The 27599-nt window shown below is 33.7% G+C and overlaps 1 protein-coding gene across 14 annotated transcripts in view; it reads left to right on the forward strand.

Moving 5' to 3' along the window:
* Pde8 (phosphodiesterase 8) overlaps positions 1 to 27599 on the forward strand; it is a 279303-nt gene that overhangs the window by 133763 nt on the left and 117941 nt on the right. For 10 of the 14 annotated variants that reach the window (XM_073955384.1, XM_073955383.1, XM_073955386.1 and 7 more), the window contains exon 4: positions 4139 to 4223. In XM_073955384.1, the coding sequence (XP_073811485.1) occupies positions 4139 to 4223 (85 nt within the window). Of the gene's footprint in view, positions 1 to 4138; positions 4224 to 16147; positions 17570 to 27599 lie in introns of those variants that run through there. The other 4 variants (XM_073955391.1, XM_073955393.1, XM_073955390.1 and 1 more) reach the window with 4 other exon arrangements.

A 27599-nucleotide genomic window follows, 5' to 3' on the forward strand; every position in this document is an offset into this window, starting at 1 on the left:
GCCGATGAAAATAAAGAGAGAATACGAGTGGTTATGTTTACACTTTTTCTTTTTCTTTAAAAATCAAACAGAAAAATATATGTTGGTATAAGGATTTTAATTCAAAGCTTTTAGAAAATGCTGTACAAGTGGAGAATGTGATGGACAACAAAAGAACGTGGTATGACGCTTGTAGTAAATTGCTAGATACTATCCAATACAAAAATGTGAACAATAACATCTTCAAAGCCCAAAATAGTGCCCAAAGGATATATAGCAGTCTCAATCATACTCTTGGACCTGTCTATTGTAGCAAAGGCTACAATCAAAATCAAATATCATTGATTATGCGCGCAAGAGCAGATCTCTTATATTTAAATGGGACAATGTTTAGAACTTTAAACCAAAGAATTTGTTCATTATGCAACCTGAATGAAGATGAGACAATAGAACATTTCCTCGGAAGGTGCCCAGTCCTTAAAAGATGGAGAATAAAATATTTCCAGAAAAGCGAATTAAACCGGATAGAAATAATAACTCAATTAAATGGTGGTGAAGATATTTCCTGGTTTTCTTTATATAATTTTTTAAAGGAAGCATTAAATTATAGACAATTTTTAGTAAAACAATTTAATTATTGATTGAATTATAAAACTCAAATTTCCGGCAGACGGTTCACATGAACCATGCTGTAACCATCTTTAATTTTATTCAAATATAAATTTTCTAGTGTAAGAAACATTTTGTAACGTTTATGAAAAAATAAAGATGAAATACATACATACATACATACATACATGTTTACACTTTTAAAGCGGCGTACACACAGTCAGTTTTGCTCAAATAATCGGTTGCTTGCCAGTGTGGCCGTTCATTTTTGTCAGTCATCAGGCAACCACAAAATGTTTTGTGGTTGCTGGCCAGTTTGACAGTTATCGATAATTGCAAAAAATCGACAGTCAAAACTGATCGTGTGTAGCCCGCTTAAGTATGAAGGCGAGCGTCGCTGATTTAAATCAGCGTCGCACAAATGGGCGCACGTGTGCGCTCAATGAACGTTACTCTCTGCACACACACAAATCAACCAATTAAAAAAATGCACTCACACAATGACACCCCATAAAGTATGCAATAGGAAATGATAGTGGGCATCCCTGCTTTAAACAAAAATGGCCCTGAATAATATTCTCTTCTCATATTGTCTGCTATACACATTTGGCCAAGTAGAACTACCAGCATGTTTGCTGGCATCTCAATGCCTATTACGTTGATTTTGACATTTCTGCGGGAGTTCTTGCAATTTCTGAAATTTTTCTGTTGCCGTATTTTTAACAAATTTGTATGGGAAAGCAATTTTTACAATTCGCATTTTTCTAGCATTGTCATTAAAAAACGCACGGAAGCACAATGAAAAATTAACATTGCAATAAAGTAATTTAATTTTGTTTTTGTTTACAAATATTGATATTTAAAATTTTTGTTGGAACAGTTCAACATCTACCCTCTTTATTGTGATACATGAAAAATAGACTTGGGCAATCTAGTTCCTGGAGCGGATCGATCTTTCTTGTTCCTTTCCCAAAAAGAACTAGTTTCTTAAAATAGTTCCATAGTTCCAAATAGTTCCGAGATCGATATAGTTCAACGAATCTTTCTCTTTCATCGTTCATTTTATTCAAAATAGTTCCGAGACCGAAATAGTTCAACGAATCTTTCTCTTCCATCGTTCTTTCATTCCAAATATTTCCGGGACCGAAATAGTTCAACGAATCTTTCTCTTTCGTCGCTCTTTTTGTTTCCTTCGTTCCAAATAGTTACGAGACCGAAATGTTTTCATTGTTTGGTGGATGAACTGACATAAAAATAAATAAATTGCAGCGAACAAACAGCAACAACGAAACATCGACGTAGGCGTTAAATTGAAGGAACGAGAAACACGAAAGGAACTATATAAACGCAAGAGCTGAATATAGTTCCAATATTTCCTTGGAACTAGTTTGTTCCGGAACTACACAACTCTAATGAAAAGTGTGTACCAAAACTTTCTTGAGCAAATACAGTGTTGTATATCATGAGTACTGCGATTTCGATGTTGATTTCGCTGAAATCACGAAATGAGATGATTTCATTTTTGTAGTAAAAAGTATGGTAAATTTAGCCTGATTTCGCGCGAAATCACGAAACGTCTACGAAATCACGAAACGATACCGAATGTAAAGCATTAGCTTATTTTATAAGAATATCTGATGATTTGGGTATCCTTTTGGTTCGAGAACTTCCATGCAGAAAGTTTTTCTCTAAATTTACCGCTATAAAATAAAAAAATTAAGTCACCCTTTGAAACTGTATTTTTTTTTTACTTTTTCTATCATATGTATTGTTATTTATTTTCAAGTAAAATAGAATTAAGATCGGTCGGGCCGAATGGTGCAGAGAAGCATGAAAAAATTCTGAACATGGAATAATTACATAGCTTTCTTTCTGTTACGAAAGTATCAATGTACACCACAAATTGGTGGAGAATTATAGCAAATTTGGGCCAAATATGTAGATAAAAACTTCAAAAGAACTGATATCGTACTTTTATATCCCAGCAAGAATTTGGATCCGTTAGTCATTATGTAACCCATTACAAAGTAATGTAAGAATTTAAAACTACTACTTACTAAGTAATGAGTACGGTGGCAAAGAGCGTGTGTGTCCGACTACAAATTCTAGGGTTGTGTTTTCAACGCTCACCGACGGCATGCGAGTTTTTTTATTAACAAAATAAAAAGTTGAAAATGGTGCATATGTAAGCTACAAATCAGAAGTTCGCATGATCAAATCCAGCAGAGAGCTAAATGAAATAAAAATATAACGTGTGTTAAAAGTGAAAATAAATTCCACCTCAACTGTCTAAATATAGAATTTTTTAGCTTATTTTCAACTTCTATTGGCAATAACCAATTATTGTATTCGTCATAGAATAACTAATAATTCAGTGCAAAATGTCATTCTAAAAATAATTGATTAGTAGGGGGTTTTGTAAGTAGTTACGAAAACCAAAAAGTACTATAAAAACCCATTATTTGGTATGTCCTATACCCACAATTTTAGGTGGTTACGTTTTTTGAGCATTTGAACCCCAAATGCCAAGCACCTGACATCTGTATATGGGGATATTCCAAAACATGAACCTATGTCCAGAATTTTAGGAAGATAAGTTTTTGGGCCACTAAGGCTAAATGCAAAATTTTAGGTAATTCGGAATAAAAATTGAGAAGTTTTTGGTCAATTGAAAAATTGTGGTTTCGTTATAAGGGGCTAGTCCAAAACAGGAGAAGTTCTTGGCCACTAGGAACCATAAATGCTAAGTTATAGCTAATTCGGTGTGAATGTGAAGCTAAAAATGTAAAAAATACCTGAAGTTGGGACCGATATAGCCCATCATCGAACGTGAACTTGGGCTGGAAATAAAAGAGGCCTCTTTTTAACATTTCAACGTTCTATTTCAATATTTTGGCTGCTAGAGTGATTACCACAGACGGATGGACGGATATTCATAGATGGACGGATATTCATAGATCGACTTAGAATCTTACTCTGTTCAAGAATATATATACTTTACGGTGTTGGTAATGATTGTTTCAATGCGTTACAAACGGAACAACAAACTTAATATACCTTCATACTATGGTGGAGGGTATAAAAATAGGGAAGTGTGTTTCTGTTAATACGCTACGTATCGTACTTTATTATTACCATATAATTATTATGAATTTTACAAAAGGGAATGCATATCTTCTTTAATATGGAGCAGTTCCTACATGTTAAAATCTTGCGTTCCTACCAAAAATTATGAAAATCGGATACAGCTTCAGGGTAAAGGTAACTACCAAAATAGGAATTTTGAATATTTTATTCCAGAGTCGTACACAGTATGTACCGATTCACCAGACATTTTTTGTTCTAGAACATCACGGTTACATGTGAAACGACATGTATATATATATATATATATATATATATATATATTTACTATGTCTAGTTTCACTATATGACAAGTGTGTTGCTTAATAACTTCAGAATAATTGTATGTAGATGTTACTGTTTGTATAAAATTAAGATTTTTTAATAAATTTTAATAATCGTAATATTTTGTTTCTATATTTTTCAGATGAGCAGTGGGAAAAAAGACTCGATCGTAACTGTAGCAGCTTTGGGAAATTTCACTCACACTGTCGTACGCCGGGCCACTGGAAGTAAGTATTGGAACATTTTTGTCTTTATAAAATTAAACAAAGGCTACAAATGTTTAGAATTGAGTTGGGCTAAGTTTGTGTCACTTTGTTCAGTTATTGTTTTTATACACCACACTACCACGTGGGTAGGGTGATATGAGTTGGTTTTGGTACAAAAGTTTGCGTCCGTCCGTTTGTACATCTTAACCTTGAAATCATGATGACAGAGGGGAAGAATCCTATTGATTTTTGTTGAGGATCAGATCAAATTCAGGGAGGGGAGGGGGAATAAAACTTCTGTGGAGAAAAAGAAAAGGTTTTATTCTTATGCGACTATTTTCGCTTCTACAGTAAAAGAAAAATGCGTTGTATCAATAAAATGGTTCATTGATTTTAAACCAACGTAAGACTTCATTGTATTAATTATTGTAATGACCCTGTTTTATAGTATTGATGTGACATTTTGACATTAATAATAGAATTGTAACTTCTAACTACTATATGGACTTAATAAAGGAGTATTATTGCATTAATGAGGAAGTTTCATTGGAATAATGAAGAAACTCATTATTGTTATTTAATGAAACTTCTTCATTTATTCAATGAAACTCTACATCAAAAACAATGACACATTTTTCTTTCGGTGTATTAAAAGTAAAACCTAAATGAAAGTGAAAATATCACCTTTACAAGGATGTGAAGTAGATTGTCCTTAGTGGCCAAACAACGGAGATATCGCAATAGTCGCTAATCAAACCCAACTTTTCATTTTTGTGATTTTAATTGTAATGACGAATATCATAGCTTTAGTTGGGAAAATTCCAAAGGCAAAGTCTGCCTATGAAAACAGAAAATCCTACCTTTACATTGATGCCAAGTAGGTTGGCGTAGATGGTCAAACAACGGAGATATCGCAATAGTCGGCAATGCATCCAATTTTTAATTTTTTTGTAATCACGCTACAGGTAGAAATTTTGATGTGATCGTCATGAAATTTCGGGGATTAAAGGGGGTCCCAGAGAGGAAGAAACCTATTGAGTATAGTAAAAACTAGACCCACATTGATGATTTTTTGGCTAAAGTAGTTTTTACATCTTTTAAGCATTTACTGAAAAAATCAGTGCGTTCTGACGGACAAAGATAAAAATATTTCAAGAATTTTTACATATTTTCGTTCGTGATGTAGTTTTTCATAACATACAGGTACCTTACAAAAGAAACATGTGCAGTTTCTTATATCCATCCGAATGCAACTATATATGTAAAGTTTTCATGAGATGCAAAATATCTTTCCTATTTTTCCCTACATTCCCATTATTTGCTCACATATTTCCTCCTTTGTTTCTTTTTCCTTTGAATGGTATCATCGTCTCACCATCACATTGAGACTATATCAACAAATCACAACAACATACAACCTGACTGAAATACAACTAAACGCTTTACGCTAAACTACAACTGACAAAACAAACAACTACAGTGCGTTTGGTGTCGAAAAAACAAAGGGATTGGCTGTACGATATAGTTCGCATCTACAATTTTTATACCCTCAGCATTTATGCTAACGAGGGTATATACACTTTTAAACGGGCAAAATGTGCCTCATCGAAATAATGGTTTTAGACCCCAAGTATGTTTGGACGAAATCCGTTTCAGACAATTTGGAGTCGATTTAGCAATGTCCGTCCGTCTGTCTGTCTGGCTGGCTGGAGCGCACGATAACTCTGGAACGGTTTAACCGATTTGGTCCAAAATTTGTCATTCGTAATATTTTATGCAAACTTAGTTTAAGTTCGAAGATGGGTCATATCGGTCCACTCCCTCAGGTATCTCCCCCACTAAAGTTCAAAAATGTTCTGAAAAATTGTGCGCACGATAACTATTGAAAGGAGTAACCGATTTTGTCTATACTTTGCACATCGTGAAATTTCTGCCAGACAAAAAATGAGATTTTAATATAGACTCCATCGATCCACTCCTTCGGGTACCTCCCACACAAAATTTCGGATAAGTTCAGCTGAAGACCTGCTCTCGAATCGCTTTGATTTTTGTTATATCAACTTGTATTCGCTGCCCCCATTACAACGGTACAAGTTTTTTCAGGGGCAAGTTCAAATTTTCTGAGAAAATATCCGAAGGCGTAGAGCTTCATGTGTAGTTGCTCCGCCCATAACTCTGGACGAATCAGCTGATTCGATCCAAAATTTGGCCTCCGTAACGTTTTGTCCAATTTAGTTTAATTTCGAAGAAGGGCTATATCGGTCCACCAATTCCTGTTTACAGAGATATATTTTTCGTTCAAAATACGTCCAAAAAGGCCACAAAATCTGAAAACCCCTAATACGTAATTATCGGGGAAAAGGATTTTGGTTGCGTAGCCGGATTCGATTCGATAATGAAAGTTCCAATTCACACAAGCTGAGGGTATATCTCTGTCGGCCAAGCCGACTGATACATCTTTACTTGTTTAATTTCTTTAATATAAAGGCAACATCTAATTATTAGATTCTAATACCTCAACCTAGTGCTGATAGACTCAACATGTATGTACATATGAGCTTTGTTCCTTTACTTTTTTAATGGTAAAATTGGTAAAAGAGAAAATTGTCAACATTTCTCAAAATTGCTCTCTCATGAACTTTTTTACCAGAAAAGTAAAGGAACGGAAAAATGGTAGATCTGGTAGCAATGTCAAAAAGAAACATAAAAAATCAATTTTCGTCTTTTATTTCACAGTTTTTAATTTAGTTTTGTCAGCGTTCGACATTTTCTTCTGTTTTGGGGACTCCAAAAGCCAAGTTACAGTCAATTCTGACTAAATATGATGATAAAATCCTTAAAACACTTGAAATCGGGTGGTACCACTATATGGGGGCTATATCAAAACCGGACCTATGTCAACAGTTTTTGGTGGAGAAGTTTCTGTACCATTTGGGACTCCAAACGCCAAGTTATAGCCAATTCGGCCGCAAAATGAAGATAAAATCCTCATAATACTTAAATCGGGTGGTACCGCTGTGGACCTATGTTCACAATTTTTGGTGGGAAAATGTCAGTATCATTGGATAAAATCCTAAAAATACCTGAAATCGGATGGTACCGCTATATGGGGGCTGTAGGAAAAATTGGGCCCATATTCATGTATTGTCATCTAAATCTGAAAAGTGTGCAAAGTTTCAGTTCGATTGGTCAACTGCAACTGTGTTAAAAATGAGTTAGCAGATTTGAACTAAACGGACCAAAGCAAGTTAAACAAAATACTGTAATAACAAAACAATTCGCCGAACTTGTTTTATAGTTGCTTTATGAAAGGCGTTCATGAAATTCAGAAATTTGAACCTTAAGCTGCGTACACATTGTCAGTTTTGAATGACAGCTTTGTTGTTGCTTGCTAGTGTGGCCGTTCATTTTTGTCATTCATCATGCAAAAAAAAATGTTTTGTGGTTGCTGGACGGTTAAACAGTTATCGATAAGATGTACCCAGCTTTAGGAAGACTACGAACACTATTCCTAAAATACCGTACTTTGTTTTCTGTGTAAGCCGTTGCATGTACCGGAAACATGATAGGCCGCCAATAAATCCACTGGTTTACTTCAAAAAATTAAAAAAATTATTTTTTGAAACGCCTACCCCATACATTTTTTCCATTTGGCGATCGGTTAACGTTAACCCCTGTCCACAGAGGGACTTTTTTCCATAGTAATTTGTATGGGACCAAAGGTCTAAAGGCTGCATTTATGGTCCAATCGATGAAAAACTTTACCAGTTCATTATTGTGGCTAAAACAATGTACAAAAATTTATGATGATCGGTTAACGGTAACCCTTGCCCCCTGACCGGTATTTATTTCCATAATACCTTGTATAGGAGCCAAAGACGAATTTTCAGGAAATCGCTCTACAGGGCACAATTATTTTCCAATCGATGAAAAAATTTTACCAGTTTATCTAAAAAAAGAATCCTACAAAAATATATGCATATATGGCCAATTACAGGTACATAATTTGGGCCCCATTAATATAGCTAATATTAAAATCTGGCGATTTAATTAGCATACATGTATCTGCAAAGTTTAAATTCTGGTTTGTTTCTGTTATACACAAAAGCCTCCTATGGTTAAAATATTAAAAAATGAACTGCATATGCATTTTGTCCCATCTTTACTATTTTATGCCCTTGTTACGCATTTTTAATTGTTTCATTTCAAACAAATTAATAACAAATCGTATACGTTGCTGACTTCTTAAGTGGCAATCGCTTTCTAAAATAGACATCTTCAGTTTTGAGTGTTGCTACACTAAAAGTTTATTAATGCCAAGCAAAACGATACAAATCCGTTGCAAAATGATATTTTACTTTAACCACTTCGAACTTCGTTAGCTTAAAGAAAAACAAAAAACTGGTGTGATTTGCAGTTTGTAAAATTTAGCATGTGCCACATACTGGAATTTATGTATGTAGCTTCCTTTGTTAGTGCCTCCGTATGTTGCGCGTCGACTACATTACTTATGTACATTAGGGTAATGACTTCTTTACAACCTCGTATTCCTGTATTTTATTTTGGTGAGTGTTTACCTAAGATTACATAAAATCTTACTTATAAAGTTATTCGATAAAAACAGCTTCCGCACACTAAAAAAGCTTCCGTTTGTTTCTCACTAATTTTATACAGTAGTTTTCACTAAGCTGCAGTGGTTTTAGCTGCGTTATGGCGTTAGCTGCCCAATTTCACTATTCTCTCGTAGAACAAATATGCTAATTTATATCAAATTTATTTAAGATAACTGCATTTCTTGCTTACGTGCACAAAAATGACTGCAATTTTTCAATGTGCAGGTTAGCGAAAACTACTTTATAACATTTTATATTATATATAACTTTATATCATATATCATAAAAATTAAAAATGGTTTGTGCGGGACTTTTTTCAATATTTAAATTGAATAAAAGTTATTTTAGTCATTAATAGGTAACGGAAATAATTTTTTGAGAAACATTTTTTTTTTTCATTTCATAATATTTTTTCAAAAAAAAATCCTTTCAAAGTGGTTTGTGCGGTATCTTTTTTATAATAAAATTTATTGAATGTTATTTTAGGCAGTTCATTCGTTCTCACTACAGGAAATCCTTTTTAAGAAAAAAATGTCAAAAAGTCATAACCCTAATGTACATTTGTCTGTACGTATGTCCAGGTTGACATGAAATCTGATCTTGTTGTAGTACACAAGTCTCATTCGAAAATCACAACAGCTGTTGGATTACTGTTAACTCAGCAGCATACTGTATGAAATATCATTTTTTTAAACAAGATATCTTTCAATTAATTACATCGTCATAAGTCCATATAAAATGAATAAATGAGACAAAACTGGGACAATGAATGTACAAAATTTGTCATTTACTCAAAAAATCAATTTTGCAGAAAATGCGTATAAAGTTTTACAAGAGATAAAAATTGTAAAGTTGAAGTTAATTTTCGAAAATTTCACTAAATAAGTTTTTAAAATATTAACATAAAATGGTGACGCAACATGAAAAACGGAGTAAAATATTATGGAAGTGTTTTTTGTGATGCCATGATTTCTCTGGATATTTTTTGCATTGGTTCAAATGAAGTGAAAGATCCGATATTTTCTTGAGCATTTTAACGAATTCCATGAATGATAAATAAAATTCGTAAACCATCGGATCTTTTTTTCAGCTTAGAACCAATTCCATGAATACCAAGTACCATTCAGATCTCTTCTTCAACATTTGAACCAGAACACAATATTTAAGGTAGAGCTTTATACATAATTTAGTACAGATGTTTGTATAATTCCTTGGATGTTTTGCATTTGATATGTGTGGGCCATAAGTTGTTATATACTTTTTATTGGGGATTTTGTTTAATTGGGACACAATTCCTTAAATTCTGGTAACACCATTAATTTTTTGTTTAATTTTCTCTTTCAATTTACACCATTCTCTTCGAAGATGTGTGTACTATTTTCCTACAATTAAAGTCGTAAACAACATCGTTCTGTCATGTTGATAAGAAAATATTGCAAAGTGAGAAATGTTACTAAAAAGAAAAAAAATGTTCAAACAATACATATGTATGTATAAATATACATAAACTGATTTTTTCTAAATTTTATCTCGTAATGCGTTTGCAGGAGTATTTTTTTATTTCTCTCTTCAAGATAGCAACACTGATAGAAAATACTAAATAATTCATTCAAATTTCTAAAACTCACCTTCAGTGACTGGTTGCCGATATATTAATGGACGCGATTGGCTTATTAAATTCAGAACGCAAAAAAAAACTAATAACAGTCGTGAATTTTGAATCCAAAAGAAAAAAACAGGCTCCTAGAAAAAAAAATTACGCACAAAAATGTAAACTTTGGGCCCAGATTACTGCGATCCTATAAAAACTACACGCCCGAGTTAAACAATAAAAAATGCGAAATCGCAAGTACAACAGTCACATAATAAGCCTTCAGATAAATTCTGTTGTGTGTTCCGATTAGAGCAAAAAATTGAAAAACCACTATTTTTGACTTCAAAATATATTTTGAGTCCTTTATGAAGAAGTTTGGTGACTAAAAATGTTTGGTATACATATGTCAATGATTTGATAGCACCGAATTACGTTACCTACAGATTTAAAAAAACTCGTGATATATAGCTGATGGCCATTGTAGCCAATGCTATGTCCTATTAACATTGTATTTACTACAAGTTAATATAATAATAAATAAATAAAATCAATATATTTTATTTGCGGCACAATTTTTGTGTGTGGTTTGGTTTTGTTGTTATTTTTTTGTTAGTGACTGAGGGTATATCTCCGTCTGCACAGCTGACTGATACTTTCTTACTTGTTTACTAAAAATTGTGAACGGTTTATGTTTTTGTTTTTTTAAATTCCCTCGTTTAAAGACAAGATTATTAGGTACTAATACTCGTAAGCCCACAAAAATATATGATGATCGGTCCATTCGTTTTCGAGTTTTAGTGGACACCGCAAAACACTCGTATAAAAATGTGATCATTGAAAGAGATAAATGTTGGTCTTCAAACCTCTGCCGATGCCACCTTTGTACATTCGAAGTACTCACTAGCACGGCTTCGGAGTCGAGCCATTTTTGGTCAGACTCCGACTCCGACTCCAGTCCATTTTTTTCTCGTCTCCGACTCCAACTCCGACTCCAACTCCGGAGTCGACTCCAAAAATAGATAAAATAAGCTTCACAACTTAAATTACAGTCATCTCAGTTTGAACTTTCAAGATACATTACATTGGGAGGATACCAAAACATAGACCTATATTGTTCGTTTTTTTTTTCTCGTTGACAAAACCAAACAGGTTTTTTTCGCAGCAGACATAAATGACTTCTAATAAAAAACAACAAGAGAAGACCAGTGAGTCTTCCATAAAATGGCCTGTAGATCTTTTAAAAGATCTTCCCTAAGTAGTACAAAATTATTATTCCAATAAATTGACACAAAAATGTTTCCGATATGCATTTTGTAGTCAAAATAGAGATTAAGAGTTTTTTTTAAATTATGATCATTTAAATTGATTTGACAAATTTTGATAAATGTAGAACAGATTGTTGCCCGGAGTCGAGCTTTTTTTCACGACTCCGGCTCCTACTCCAGCAAAATTTGCTAGACTCCGACTCCAACTCCGACTCCGAAGCCCTGCTCACTAGCGTTATAACTTTTTTGCAATTTTGGCAAATATCAAAAATACCACAGCATAGCCTTGTGGAACATGAAAAACTACTGTAAAATACGGTGTCAATTTTTCTCTATCGCAGAAAGAGTTTCCGCACCAAATGCATTGAAGTTCAGTAATGCATTATTAAATTTTATTTGTTATAATGACATATACGCTTTTCGTATTAACTTATTAATAGTTTTATTCTAATTTAAAATCAAAGTGGAACCATTCTGGACCAATAAGTTATCAAATCGCGATATTTCAAAGCATTTAATGTCCCTTTGACAATATAGATTTTTTTTTGTTTTTCTTTATAAACTCGCGAATTTTATGTTTATATTTATTGTACCTATCGGACAAGAGAATATGTGGTCATTTGTAACGTATTCGCGTAATTTACTGACTGTTTTTAATGAATTTGAGAATTGTATTTGTTTTCTATAAATATTTATTCAAACAAAACAAATTTAAATTTTTAAATAGAAAAAATATCAAAATGGTTTTAGTATTCGTAGGCGGTGCGGAAACTTTTTTCACCGAATCGAACTAAAACACGCGTTTTCGTTATCAGGACAATATTCCCCACATGGTACTGAGGTGGTGTTTTTTTGGTTATACCCATAGCACTCACTTTTCACAACTCACACAGCAAATGCTATCAATATACACTTTTATACAATTTTTCCCACTCCACTAATTTTAAAATTTGGTTCACAAAACCGATGTACTAAGTACTACAGATTTGGGTAATGATCACTATTTACTTACGAAACAAATGTAAAGTCAAGTTTGTTACATCCAAAGCATTAAATATTAAAGTATTGGAGCATAATAAAAGTTATTAATATTAGTAAGATAAGGACAAAACAAGTAAAAAAGTATCAGTCGTCTTTGCCGACAGAGATATACCCTCAGCCTGCGGATTTTCAAAATGTTGGGTGTATGAACTGACAAAAGTATGGATAGGATTAAAACTCAACAATTTGCGGGGATATCGATAGATAGAGCATTTTTATCACACTAGCCTACGAAAAACATAATATCGCACGGCCACTAGCAAAACCTTCGGTAAAAATGTCCAAAGGATCCTCGAACAGACCCTTAACCATACAAAAATGTTTAACATTTGTGTGGGTGTGTGGGATTGGACAAATAGGGCCCAAAATTGAACATAAGCTAAGTTTCGACAATATTTAGAGATCCAAAGTTCAGACCAAATCGGTTGCTACGTCAATGAGAAATCGCGCGTATCATTTTAGCGAATATTTTCGAACTTTTGTGGGGGAGGAACCGGAAGGAGTGGACCTATAAGCACCACCTTCGAATTTCATCTAATATTTGAAGAAATATTACAATATCCAAAGTGTGGACGAACGCAGTATTCGGTTCGAGCTCTCCAGCCACTACATATGGTGCCATAATGTTTTTTACAACTTTCGAGCTATTTGCTCAAGAAGTATGGACTTGCCCCTAAAAAAACTTTTACTGTCGTAATTGAGGCAGCGAATGCAAGTTGCTTCAACAAAAACTAACGTGATTCGAGAGCAGGTCTTAAAGTGAATTTATCCAAAATTTTGTGTGGGAGGTACCCGAAGGAGTGGATAAATATAGCCCATATTCGAACCTGTTCTATATCTGATAGATATATTAAGATGCGTAAAGTGTGGACCAAATCGGTCACTCCCATCAAGAGTTATCGTGCGCACAATATTTCCGAAAATTTTTGAACTTTTGTGGGGGAGGTACCTGAAGGAGTGGACCGATATAGCTTATCTGCGAACTTAGACTAAGTTTGCACAAAATTTTACAAAGGCCACGTTTTGGACCGAATCGGCAGATACAGACAGACGGACGGACATGGCTAAATTAACTCAAAATTGTCTGAAACACATATCGTCCAAACATACTTGGGGTCTAAAACCATTATTTCGATGAGGCACATTTTGCCCGTATAAAAGTGTATATACCCTCGTTAGCATAAATGCTGAGGGTATAAATATTACATATTTCCAACAGAGATCGGATTTTAACCTTCACGTGGATACAACTACGTGATATATCGCTGCCATAATTCAAATTCCTTCAAATTGAAATGTATTCTATCAATTCTCATAAATAAATTTGCATTCCGATGTACTTGGTTTTAAAAATTTTCGGCCACGGCCGTGACACTGTGCGACGCGACGTACAAATATATTCACCTTCTACCACAACAACGCTCTCTGAGCGTGCGTATTACCCAAATACTTTAATCCCGTTTAAAACAAGAAAAACCGCGACGAAAACATATAACATTTTATCAATCGCAGGAACATATAAAAAATATGTTTTGTTTACGTAACACATACAAAACATAATATACATACATACGTTCTGTCAAAGTTGAATTTGTTCTACTTTATATTTTATACTATCGAGTTTTTCAATTTGAAATACATGTATTTTGTTTTTGTTTATTTTTTGAACGCACACGCAAAACGCAATTAATTAGGTAATTACCTCAAGGTGCATTTAGTCCATATCTACATTAGGCTATTTTCCTTCTGACAATAGTCAGTTTGATGGAGAGATAAAGGTGAGGCATATGGTAACCCTTTGCCTCTCAACACCTTCTGTTACGGACAAACTGACAATTGCCGATAGTAAATTGCCTAATGTAGATATGGACTTAGTAAGGTTACCCAGAAGGAATTTAGGCCTTATACCCTAGACCAGCGACGCCCAAGAATTTCCATCAATGTTTTAGTATGTGTGCATATATGAGTGAAGAAAACAACAACCACATGATGTTTATTGTTTGTTTTCATTCACTTCGCTTGGTTTACATTTACCAAGCATTACACTGTAAGTGAGAGAGGGAGAAGCAAATGCAAAAACAACTCAGTGGGCGCCCTCACTATACTGTCTTTGCAAAGAAGCGCATCTCTCCCCTAGACAGACGCCAGAGTTAATTTGCATTCACCCGGACAGACGATAGTTTCTGCATTTACCATTTCATAAAGTTTTACAAAAGTTAGCCAAAATATGCGAAACAAATACACTTTCTACCATTGACTTTTTCACCACAATAAAGCAAAAATAAATTTAGTTTATTCGCGATATTTTTGAGTCTTTTGAATATTAAAAAAAATGGCAAAACTGTAAACAAACATTTGAAGAAGATATTATTTTCGATAGAACTTTTATGGTGGGTAATGAAATGTTTGTGAAAATAACAATTTTAAAACTACATTTGATAGAAGGCGCGATTAGCTGCTTTCTATTCGCCAAAGACCACTACTTATTTGAAAGACGCGCAAAAATTTCTGATTTATTTTCATATTTTATTTGCTAAATTCAGTATAAATTAAGTTTGATTTTGTGCATTGAAAATGGGGATAATGTTAAAATTAATTTGAATTAACCCCCAGTTTTTGTAAAAAAATTTATTCTTCTCACACGAATTGTCAAATTTTGTAGATCGATTTACTCGCTTTAGCGCAAATGTAGAGCGCTGATTTTTAAATGAGGAATTCTTAGCTGTATATGGAACGGGTATACGAAAAATTAGGTATGTATGTCTTCTGGGGGTTGAGCTATATATGCCTAAATTATAACGAATATAGACGAACGAACAAAAATAAGTTACAAAAACAGGGGGTAAGGCTGTTAATGCAAATTAAGACTGCCGTCTGTCTAGGTCATTAGTCTTCATTTCCTGTGCAAGGAATGCACCAAAAAAAGAATTAAAGGATAAAATATCCTTCGCAAAGCTTAAATAAAAATATTATGTACACCGGGATCCTTTTCTCTAAAATATCATAAAAGTGAATTTAATATTCTGCATTGTCACATATACCACTTCATTCGACAAAAAGAACAATGTTCCTGAGTAAAAATGACAAATCATCTGGCATCATGATTTTTTTATCTACAAATGCCCGGAAAGAGAAAAAAGGTAGTGAGCGCTCGCGTTCATAGAACATTGATTCATTCATTTGAATGTATGAATATACTACGCTTTGTATCTTGTACCAACGATTACAAGCTTTTCTACGCTTCGTATCGGCGTTTGTGTGTTCTTGGTTACTGCTAACTGCCATATACGCCGAGATACTGGTTTTCTTCTTCTTTATCTCGCTATTTCGGTAACATATGGTTGGTTGTGTGTGTCCGCTTGGATGAGGAGAAAAAATTAGGGGATATTACGCTTATTCGGACCGATCTATAGGCCAGCTGTGCTCCGAGTTCAGTTATTTAACGCTGTTTAGCGTATTCGGTACTGTGTCGCGGATACGCGGTCGTTAGCTTAACTCTATGTGTCTGGCTGATTAGTTTTCGGGACGGACATAAACAAATCTCGGGCACAAAGCAAATACCTATTTTCAATTGTAGCATGATAAAAGTGTTAAAAGCCCTAATTGTCATACACCCCACGTTTGTGTCTCACTCTTCGCCAAACGACGTACACACATGTTTACATATATAAAACCCACAATTCATTCAAGATTTACTAATAACATGCACATATCGATATATTCATATGTATGTATATAAGTTTGATAATTTTTTACAATTGGCGATGATACCGGTGAGCGAGCGGTAAAGAAATTTAAGCAATAAACACGCACCAACGAATCATCATGTCGAGTTAAAGTGAAAAAATGTGTACAAATTAAAAATAGTGAGGCAAACTACTATAAGAATTCTCGCAAAACACATAAACTCGTGCACGCCTATGACGCTTACCTATGTAATTTCTTTAATGTGCCATGTTTATCGAATATCAGTGAGGTTGCGTCACTTCAAAGATACGTTTGTTGAATTTCGTGTAACTCAGAGTGCATACATATAAGACCAACACACAAAATTGATCTTTTCTAAGTGGCAGGTTGAGTTAGTCGCGCACCGCCAACTTGTTTTGGATATTGTTGATTGTGTGCTTCTAGTGCACGCACTATGTTGAATGTCTGTGAATGCTGTTGCATTACGTATTTGTCGAATTGGGTCTAACAACAACGACACGATCACGGCCAACCACTGGTGGTGAACGACAAAAAACTTACCTCACCATTGTCAATCGATGTAATATGTATGTGATTATGTTATGAAGAAACTACGAAAACAACTAATAAAATACGTTCTGACAAAGAACAACATACATATGCAGACATATGAACATACATATGTACATATGTGATAGCGATCATTTTATCCACATAGTGAGTGCCCTTTCCAGAAACAAAAAGATAATGTTGATATTGAAGGTGCAAATGAAACAATTAAACATCACTAACTAATTCTTTGCTGGACTGAATGAGAGATACCAGAGCGTACAAATACATCGTATCGCAGATATACTCCAGTTTGTGAGTACAAACAAAAAAGTCAAGACAAAGGCGAGCAAAACAACGTACACCACAGTCTGCTAATTTTAAGAAAAAAATTTGAACCACAATCGTTTAGTGAGCTCTTCCTTCGTCGTCTGTTCACATGATAATCACTTGCACTGGCAAGAAATTTTGATGATCGACTTTTGTATATTCATTCACCTAATGGATCGCATACGAATACCGCTCGAAAGAAGTAACTTACAACTGTAAACCATTGCATCCTGAATGAAAACTACATCCCCATCATGCTTACCGCCGACACATCTATAAAAATACCAAGTAAATATAAAATATACATTTTAGGCACAAGCATTAAATACTACTAGTTTGTTTGAGCTATATGCATATGTCCATTAGTGTCATACCTTTTCTGAATTTTTTGCAAATATCAAAAATACCACCTCATAGCCGTATATAGCATGGATAAATATTAAGAAATCCATTATCACTTTCCCCTACGGTTAAAAAGTTTCCGCACCGATTTCATACAAGCTTTTCATTGCAGTTTTTTCTTACATGTTTTCAATTAAAATAGCATATCGTTATAAAATAAGCTATTGAAATTGAATATAATCGTCAATATCGGAAAATTGTACGTCCAATAGATAAATTTCGTTTTTTTTTACATTAATAAAGCAGAGCTCCGATTTATTCGCGAGTGAAAATTTGGGGGGAGGTCGTAATTTGGTTTGTGTGTAATTTTTACGGTCGTGGTGGAGCAAGTTTATTTGGTGGTGGGGAGGGGGCAAGTTGCCCCCCTCAACTTGCTCGAATTCGTGAAGCATATATATAGAATAAATTATATGTATACAAATAAATGTTTATTGAAAAAAAACTAAAATCTAAATTGTTCTTTATAAAAATGTTCAAAAGGCATTTAGAAATCTTAGTCGGTGTGGAAACTTTTTTCACAGAATCTAACTAAAACACGCGTTTTCGTTATCAGGACAATATTCCGCACATGGTACTAGCTTGGTATTTTTTAGTCCTAATGTCCATATGTATGACACTGCCTCCCAAGAACTCTGGATTTTGTTAAAAATACATAAGCATAGTCGATTTTTCTATTTGTTCTGGACTTGAAGTCCTAAATATAAACCAAAGGTAGCTGTCTACCAAAACTTTTAATATTAAGCGTAATTTGTTTTCGATTCTCCCAGAGGATCGGAGCCTTCAATCTCGGTAAAGATTTTGTGAGCCACATAATAAATTGTATGTTTAGCCCGTACTTGTGTCTGTCCAAATATTTAAGCCATTAGTAAGGGAAAGGGCGTTCTATGGAAATTTATTTTTTTTTTTAAATATTTTTTAAAAAAAATTAGGTCTAACACTAGAGTAGTTTTAGTGAAAAAATATGTGCATGCTTTACCATGGGATGATGCATGTAAGACTATAATTTCAGATCTAGGCAAAGATCAACAAAGTACCCACGTGTCAACTGTTTTAATACTGGAAAAATTGTTCAACATAGGCCCATGTTTTAGTGCGGCTATATAAAAGAAAGCAATCTGCCAATCCCACAATTAGCGAAGGTATTTCATTTAGAATCGAATGTATCTCTTTTGAAAATCGTTCACGATTTTGTTGATTCTTACAATTGATGAAAATTAGTGACAAACAAACGGATATGCAATTTTTTGATAGTGAAATGAAACTAATAAACTCTCCAAATTCATGCTGAATTGTTCTTATGGTAGCTTCTCCATTTACATTCAGGAAAACGCATTTTTTATTGATGTGTGTTTTTCTTTTACTACCTTTAAAGCTCTATAGAGCAAAACATTGTATCTGATACCATCCACCCATACTAGCAAAAGAGGAAAATGGAAGCGACTGTGTCCACGGTTACCAGCTCACCGATACCTGATTTCCGAAAGTAGCACGGATTAATGCCGCAGCAGTAGAGATAGTCCTTGGGAGGATGACAATGCAGCATCAACTAACAAAAGAAAGCAACACCCAACCCAAAAAAAACGCTGTTTTCTTTTCCCTTAAATCTTATTTATGAGTAATTTGGACCATCTATGCCCAGAACAGATTGGGTAAAATCAGTACCTTCATTTCTCTACTCATGTGTTGATCATTGTGGTTCATTAGTCAATTGTTCCGCTCTTAAGATTTTGAAGAACTATCTGTTGCTCTGAATTACTACCCAAAGGCTCTCAAATGATTGAAGACGCGCTGGAAAAAACATTGCCCCAAGCAATTAGTGTGCGAGCGTTCGATAAAAGTTATGTAATACTTATACAACTCCTGCCGTAACAAGGACAACCTACCACTGAGATTCATCTTCTCCAATGGCAATGTGAATATTTAACTTTCTTGTTTGTTTCATGATCCTATGTAATGTTACATATATACATATGTATATGCTTCTAAAGCTTGTGTCCGATTTATTTTATATCTTCTTACAGTTACTTCAAGAAATTGCCCAATTGCCGATTGATTATAAATAAAAATTTTAAAATCATTGCACAGTGGTCCCACTAGTTTGGGAAGGTGCGACAAAAATATTTCTTATAGTCGGATAGATCTGATGTTTTCAGTAAATTCTTACAATAAGAAAAAAATACTTTAGCCAAAAAATCATCATTATGGGTCCAGTTTTTCCAGTTTATTCCGGCCGATCTTAAAATGTGTACTTGTTTTTCATTTCGTTTATGTATCAAAACAAGTAAGCTAAGGCTATAGTCGGACGGGGCCGACCATTTGATACCCTACACCACTACCACTGGGAATTACCTTTCTGCAAATCAATATTCCTTTTTGGAACAAATAAACTTATTCTAAGAAATAACTTTGTGGATTCTGCCACCTTATCACATCAAGCTTGAATAATATATATAATGATCGTTCCACAAACATCCCAGAAATGACAGCGAGTGCACCCCGATTCATATCAGCTCAAGAATATGGAACCAACTGTTTATCTCCGAGTTCGAACTGCTAATCGCCGAGTTCGACACCACATGTAGAGAAGTTTTACATGGCAAATATGGCGAAAACCAAAAATGTTTTACAATCGATGAATCCGAGTTTCACCCATTCAGAATTCGCGAACGGTTAATATATTCTATATACAGTCGAAATCGCTTATAACGTCGTCGTTTATAACGTCAAATCGCTTATAGCGACGAAATCCAAAAGTCCCGAATTTCTGTCCTTTATATTCCACACAAATAAATATCGCTTATAACGTCATCGCTTATAGCGTCATATCGGTTGTAACGTCGGTTTTTGTGAAATATTTGAATTTTGCTATCGGTTATAACGTCGAATCATACGAAGAAGGAAATTGTCTCTTAATAATTTGTTGTATGTATATTTTTTCAAACTCAAACAACAACAAAATACCAAACTTATGCACAACATGTTCGAAGATGGCGTTCTCAAGTCAATTAAGCTTGAATGTTTGTCACCCAATGTCACATCTGTTTTACAACCCATGGACCAAGGTGGAATATAATCATTAAAATAGCATTGCCGGATAAGCAAATATCCACTATCCTGTCAAGAATAGAAAAGGATCAAAGTACGAAATTAAATGTGTTGGATGCCGTGTTAGTGTTAGATGAATCATGGAAAAATGTAACGTCTTCTGTCATTGATAATTTTCTTCATCTTGCGGGATTGTTAATGGACCTTTAAAAGTTTCTGAAGACATTTATCTTCGTTCTAATTTCTCCCAACACGTGGAAGATATTCATGAATTATTTGCCATCGATGACAAAGTTTTCACATCTGCCTTATATAATGACGACGACATAATTGGAAGTTTTAGATGGAGGCAATTCTAATGAACAGAGTTTCAAATGCTGTAAGTGTCAGAGGCGTGTCTAGCTGTAGAAACTCTTCAAAAATTTATTTACTCAGAAGATGTTACAAACAAAAATGTGTTTTGGAAACCCTTTCAAAACTCAGATCTGAGTTAAATTTAAAACTTATGTCGGAATTCAAAAGCACAAACTAAAATAACAGACTCTTAGAAATAGAACCATATCCTATTAAAAGGTGATATTTTGAAGGCGATCTGCTGAAGAATGAATTTAGTATCGTTATTTTTTATTATTTTGTCATTTATAGAATGAAAAAGTAAAAAATTGAATTGATTTTATTTATTTACTTAATAAAACAACGTATTTATACCTAAATGTCACTATACATAATATTATATTACCTCTTTTATAAATATCGTTTATAACGACTATCGATCATACTACAGTCGAAATCGCTTATAACGATTTCGACTGTAGTATGATTGAAATTCTTTAAAATGTAGTGTTTTAGGAGGAATCCCATAAGGTCGACCATTAAAATTAATTTACGTGGAAGCTGTGTTGGCATCAATGTAGAAAAATAGGTAAAAATGGGTTGAAGCCAACAAGTTTTTTTATGCTCCCTTCCGATTTCTGGCTTAACCTTACATTTTATAGACATATGCCCAAAGAAAGACTCAAAGAATACTTCATGGACAATATGATACTAGTGTATAATTTTTCGATATATCCACTGCATCCAAAAAAATTGATGCTGACATTTTGAAGCCGGAATTTCGTGGTTTTTTGATTTTTTTTAATAATTCGGACGCGCAACAAGATAATATTCAAAACTCATAATAGGATTATAGAACTCGTGATTTTATGTCGTTAAATGCATATCTCATGGGTGTGCTCCTTACAGCATCCTAGTAATTGGAGTCTAAAGGATAATATTTGATACGTGAATTTTTTTAAAAAACCATTCAATTTCTTTTGTATCCCGCCATTCAATTTCTTTTGTATCCCGCGTGAATTTAGTTTTTTTACGCGACGGATCTGATGAGACCTTCCGCGATCGAATAAATCCAATAAATTACAGAGATTCGCGAGTAATATCGGTTTTTTACCAAAAATAGAATGTGGAGGCACATCCGCGGTTCTTGAAGAATCTATTTGAAATATGTGTATATAGACGTATTTTTGATGGCTGCTACTGAAACCAGATGCGCATCAAAATCGTATGCAAATTGCGCGATTTTTGCCCACTTTAAGGTTTTTGGCATTGTGAGATGCAACTGACGGCACACAATGGCCGCTGAGTGGAACATCGAAGTATGCATAAATACGAGTATTGAAAGAGATTGATTCGCTGTATCCAAAAACGGATGCGCATCAACTGATTTTAACTAATTCGCGAATAAAAGGCTTTTTAATTTCCACATTTTTTGAATGATTGTAATTTCAATATTACTCTTAATTTCCTATTCTTATAAGTTATCAAAGTAAGCAAATAAGCTTTCACGATGGTTAACTATATTTCTTGATGAAGTTTTAGCAGTACATATTAATTATTGTATGGGTTTTAGCGAAATAGTTGGAGAACTCCCAAATATTTTTTTCTAATTTTTCGAATCAAACCAAAAAATATATTTGCAACAATATTTTCCAACAATAAGTTTTTCTCTTTTGTTGTTGCTATAATATGTAATTTATGTACCCAATCTCTATAAATTTGGTATCATATTTTTCTACGCATTGCCTAGATTCCGCAAATATTTTTTAATTTATTTTTTGAGGGTTTGTACGGACTCTGGATTTTGGATTTACTTCAAAATTTGTTTATTATTTGTTGATTTTCCGCGAAAATAATAATAAATTTAATAACTATTTAAGCATCTACGAACAGATTTGGAATACTTTTAACGATTTATGCATACACTTTCTCATAACAACAAATAAGATATTTTTAAATATTTTTTCTTTATATGAGAATAAAAACCGCTATAACTTTTGCGCGCATCGTCCAACTTTGTGAACGCGAACAGATTTGAAACCAGAATTTTTTTTCTTAACCTCTATGCCAAACATTGTAGATGTGCTCGCAAAAATTTTTTTTAATTTTTTTCAAATGCAATTGCAAAGGATTTTTGTTTTTCGCCATATACTCAATAAATAACCAGAATTTTTTTCTTAACCTCTATGCCAAAGATTGTAGATGTGCTCGCAAAAATTTTTTTTAATTTTTTTTTCAAATGGAATTGCAGTGGATTTTTGTTTTTCGCCATATACTCAATAAATGTCGCCAACATTACTGAGGGGTATTTTGCCACCGTTGAAAATTTGATATGTAGAAAATCAAGGTCAAGCCACATCAAATTTTTAACGGTGGCAAAATACCATCAGTAATGTTGGCGACATTTCCTTTGTATTTCAGGAATGTAATACTATTCTAAAGGTGGTGTCTTAGGACCGAGCCAAAAATACCTCGACTCCGACTCCAGGCGAGTTTTTTTCACGACTCCGGCTCCGACTCCGACTCCGGGTCGACTCCGAGAGTGAATTCCTATACCACTAAAAATGAATAAAATGTGCACACATTTTTAACTTCTTCCTATATTTTGGCCTATAATGTGTTAGTTTTTCCTTACATATTCGTTAGAAAGGGCATTCGATCGAATACATTCGAACAAATAAATATTATTTTTGCCGACTCTTACATTGAAAATAGCACATTTAGAAAGTTTTTTTTTGAAAATTGTGCCTTTTAGGCGAAGATTTTTAATTAATTTCTCGTTAGAAATCGAACTTAATGGTCAATAATGCATCTGAAAAAGGAAAGTTTTTGTCGTTTTTCCTTTTTTGCACGAGTATATTCTGGACGGAATTCTTCCGAATAAGAAAATCTTTAAGCTTTCAAAATATGTGAAAATGAAGGGGCAATACAAATCATAAGGACTACATGCAATAAAAATTATAAGCAATTCAAACTGGATGTAACCCAACATTTTAGTGCGCTTAGCCTTAAAAGGAGACCCCCAGTTGTAAAGCTCAATAAAGCCATTTTTCATGATTTTTCCGAGAAAACTACGTAACTTTTTGCGTGATTTTTTTCTTTATCTGAAAGCGAAAAATATTACGAAGTTTTGAGACCGTCTACGAAACCCTGTTTTTATTAAACCATTTTGCGGTGCCAACCAACTCTACCTCGAAAACTGATAAGCCAATTGTCATATATTTTGGTGGCCGATTTAAAAAAAAAAAAAAAAACACAGTTTATTTGCGGCATACAAAATAAAATAAATTGTTCCCATCCAACGATAATACTATGGCAAAATTGTTCCGATCGACTTAAAAATTTGATCACATATTCTATGCTATGCTATTTATACTAAAATGCAGGGCTCACATATTGAACCTTGGTGTGGAGTGGATAAATTTATTAAAATATTTGAGATATATTGTGTAAACAACCCATCACGTAGGCAGACAGATGTTTTCTGGAACTGAAAAATTAGCACACGAAAAAATTAGCATGAAAATATTCTACAAAAATGTTGCTAGGAACATTTTATGTAGTGACGGTCCACTAAGACAAGAAATCGATATTGTCATGTTTCCATTGTCCTTTATAACTTTTACCCGATCCTTTCTCATGAAAACTCGATGGTTATGTATTTCGTTGAATTTCGTATATGCTTTGATTCTATAGAAAACTCGGATACACATGAACTATGTCTGTTCCTGGCGGACAGATCCGGTTATTTGAATGTCTACATCTAATTCCCTCATTGGGTACATAAATGTTGCTAGGAACATTTTATGTAGTGACGGTCCACTAAGACAAGAAATCGATATTGTCATGTTTCCATTGTCCTTTATAACTTTTACCCGATCCTTTCTCTTGAAAACTCGATGGTTATGTATTTCGTTGAATTTCGTATATGCTTTGATTCTATAGAAAACTCGGATACACATGAACTATGTCTGTTCCTGGCGGACAGATCCGGTTATTTGAATGTCTACATCTAATTCCCTCATTGGGTACATAAAGAATCCTAGAAGAAAGATTTCGCCGTTTTTCAGACTTCTGAGTTATGGCGGGATGAATCTGTCGTTGACAAACAACGAATTTAATCTGAATTTCATATATATAGTTAATAGATTATGCGAAATTTACCGAAATACATAGAGACCACAATGTATTTAATAGAGGACAAGGATAATTTCTCATAAAAAACAGGATGAGAATACCAATAATACCAGTAAGACTTCTGATGAAAGAGGTTAAAGGTCCAATCTTAATTTTATTGTCATAGAACATTGCTTTTGTTTGCAAAAATGTAAAGAATCATTTTAATCAACAAAATAGGGATGAATATACTACACTTCAGAGGATAGTAAATATCCTGTGAGTTGCCCTTTAAATTAGTATAAAATACAGTTTGCATATATGCTTTCTTATAATTTTCTTTTAAAATAAATAATGATTTGAAAAAAATGTACTTGTTCCAAATTTAATCTTATGTTTCTATAACTTGGAAAAAATTTTGCCCGGAGTCGGAGTCGAGTTATTTTTTCCGACTCAGACTCCAGCAAAATTGCTCGACTCCGACTCCGAAACCCTGCTTAGGACACGCCGTTCGGACTCGGTGATAAATAGTAGGTCCCATGAATCGGGTGCACTCATTGATATAAGATAAGGCTATCTTGTCCCTACTAGTTATATTTTAGTTATATTTTATACATTTCTAATGAATATTCCTAAATTGGAAAATTGACATTGTGTAGCCCCTTCTGCTACATATTTAAATTTTCTATGAATATCAGGTTTCTTTTTGGAATACACCTAATATAAATAAATATATAAGCCCGACATAAGGACACCGAGTACATTTAAAAAAGGTGACGAAGCTACCCATGCTGCAATATATTTATAGAAAATCCAATTGGACAATTAATACGCTAGGACTCCACGTAATTTGCATGATAGAGACAATTTGTAGAATGATAGGAATATGTGGTTTTCTACACAAAACCCATTATATACTAGGCAGTAGGTCCATTATCTAGCAGACACGTTATTGCAATTTGCATCCGGGGGAAAGGCCAGTAGTTCTTTTTCCATATGTTGGCTACTTTGTCGGTATATGCCCTCCAAGAAATAAAATATATCCCAAACATATTTTTTTACATATTTTTCATACAAATGTAATGGTCCGTTTCACCCGCTAAATAATATCAGATCATCACCTAAAATTTTAGGCATCTTCTTCTACCTAATCTCTTACCCCGTGCAAAATTTCCTGATTATTGAGCTACAATCGTGTTTATGATTACACTACAAACAAATAACTGGGTACATTATACTGTAACTCTGTTATCTTATCATGTACGCCAACACAACTGACATCAATAGAAAGGTCAAGCGTTCCGCTTCCAAGTATAGCTTACTTGCCCGGAATGTCTCTTCTAGGAATAAAGAATATATATATTAAAAATGTTCACAATCTTCACACAAAAGTTGTGGTCCATTTAACCCTCTAAATATTATCTCTTCGAGTTATGGGGATCTCCGACGAATATTTCGCGGAAATATACAAGTGTGAAAATATACACTCCTAAGTAGATACCTTAACAAAAATATCTAAATCTTGAACGAAAAAACCAAAACAAAAATTGAAAACACAAAACAACACAACAATACAGCTGTTCACTAAAACGACAAGAGGCATCATTAGTATTTTTGATGTCACACACGGAAATGCAACTAAATGCAGCTGGAACCACATTTTTTTAAACTTGACACTATTTGAAACATTCTCCAAAAAAATTGAGAGTGGCATAGGATGACATAGTTGTTTAAGATTTTATCTAATCTTAAGCAATAACCCATCAAAATATGATAATAAATGTAAAAAATGCAGCAACCTAGTGTATGTACCAAAATTATTGTCTCGACGACCTAACTCGATCTAGTTACATATGTATGTAGATTAGGGTTATGACTTTTACACAACCTCGTATCCCTGTATGATATTTTGATGATTTTTTCCTAAGATTGCATAAAATCTTAATTATAAAATGATTCGATAAAAAAGTTTCCGCACAAAAATCTTATACAGTTGTTATTTTTTAGAAATTTTGACAATGTTTTGAAGTCACTGTTAGCAGATATTTAATGAAAACAAGGTATAAGGGCAAACGACATAACATAAATGACATAACAGTTTGCTTCTCACTATTTTTCGTCGTATTATTACATATATATCGTTTCACATTATACACACCTTTATTTCATATATCATAAGAATTGAAAGTGGTTTGTGTGGGACCTTTTTCAATATTTATATGGTCATTCATTCATTCAATCATTCATTCGTGCAAAAGGAAATAATTTTCTGAAAAAAAAATAAAATTCATTTCATAGTACACACGGAATCTAAAAACATCTTCACAATACATATTTTGCTCTTCGAATATTGTTGGATCGATCATATTTTTTTCTCTGCGTGCAGATATTGACAATATTTTGTACAGATGTTCTCCATTCA

Source organism: Musca autumnalis, unplaced genomic scaffold, assembly GCF_047663935.1.
Source record: "Musca autumnalis isolate F117 unplaced genomic scaffold, ASM4766393v1 scaffold_5, whole genome shotgun sequence".
In the NCBI taxonomy this organism is placed as follows: Eukaryota; Metazoa; Arthropoda; class Insecta; order Diptera; family Muscidae; genus Musca; species Musca autumnalis.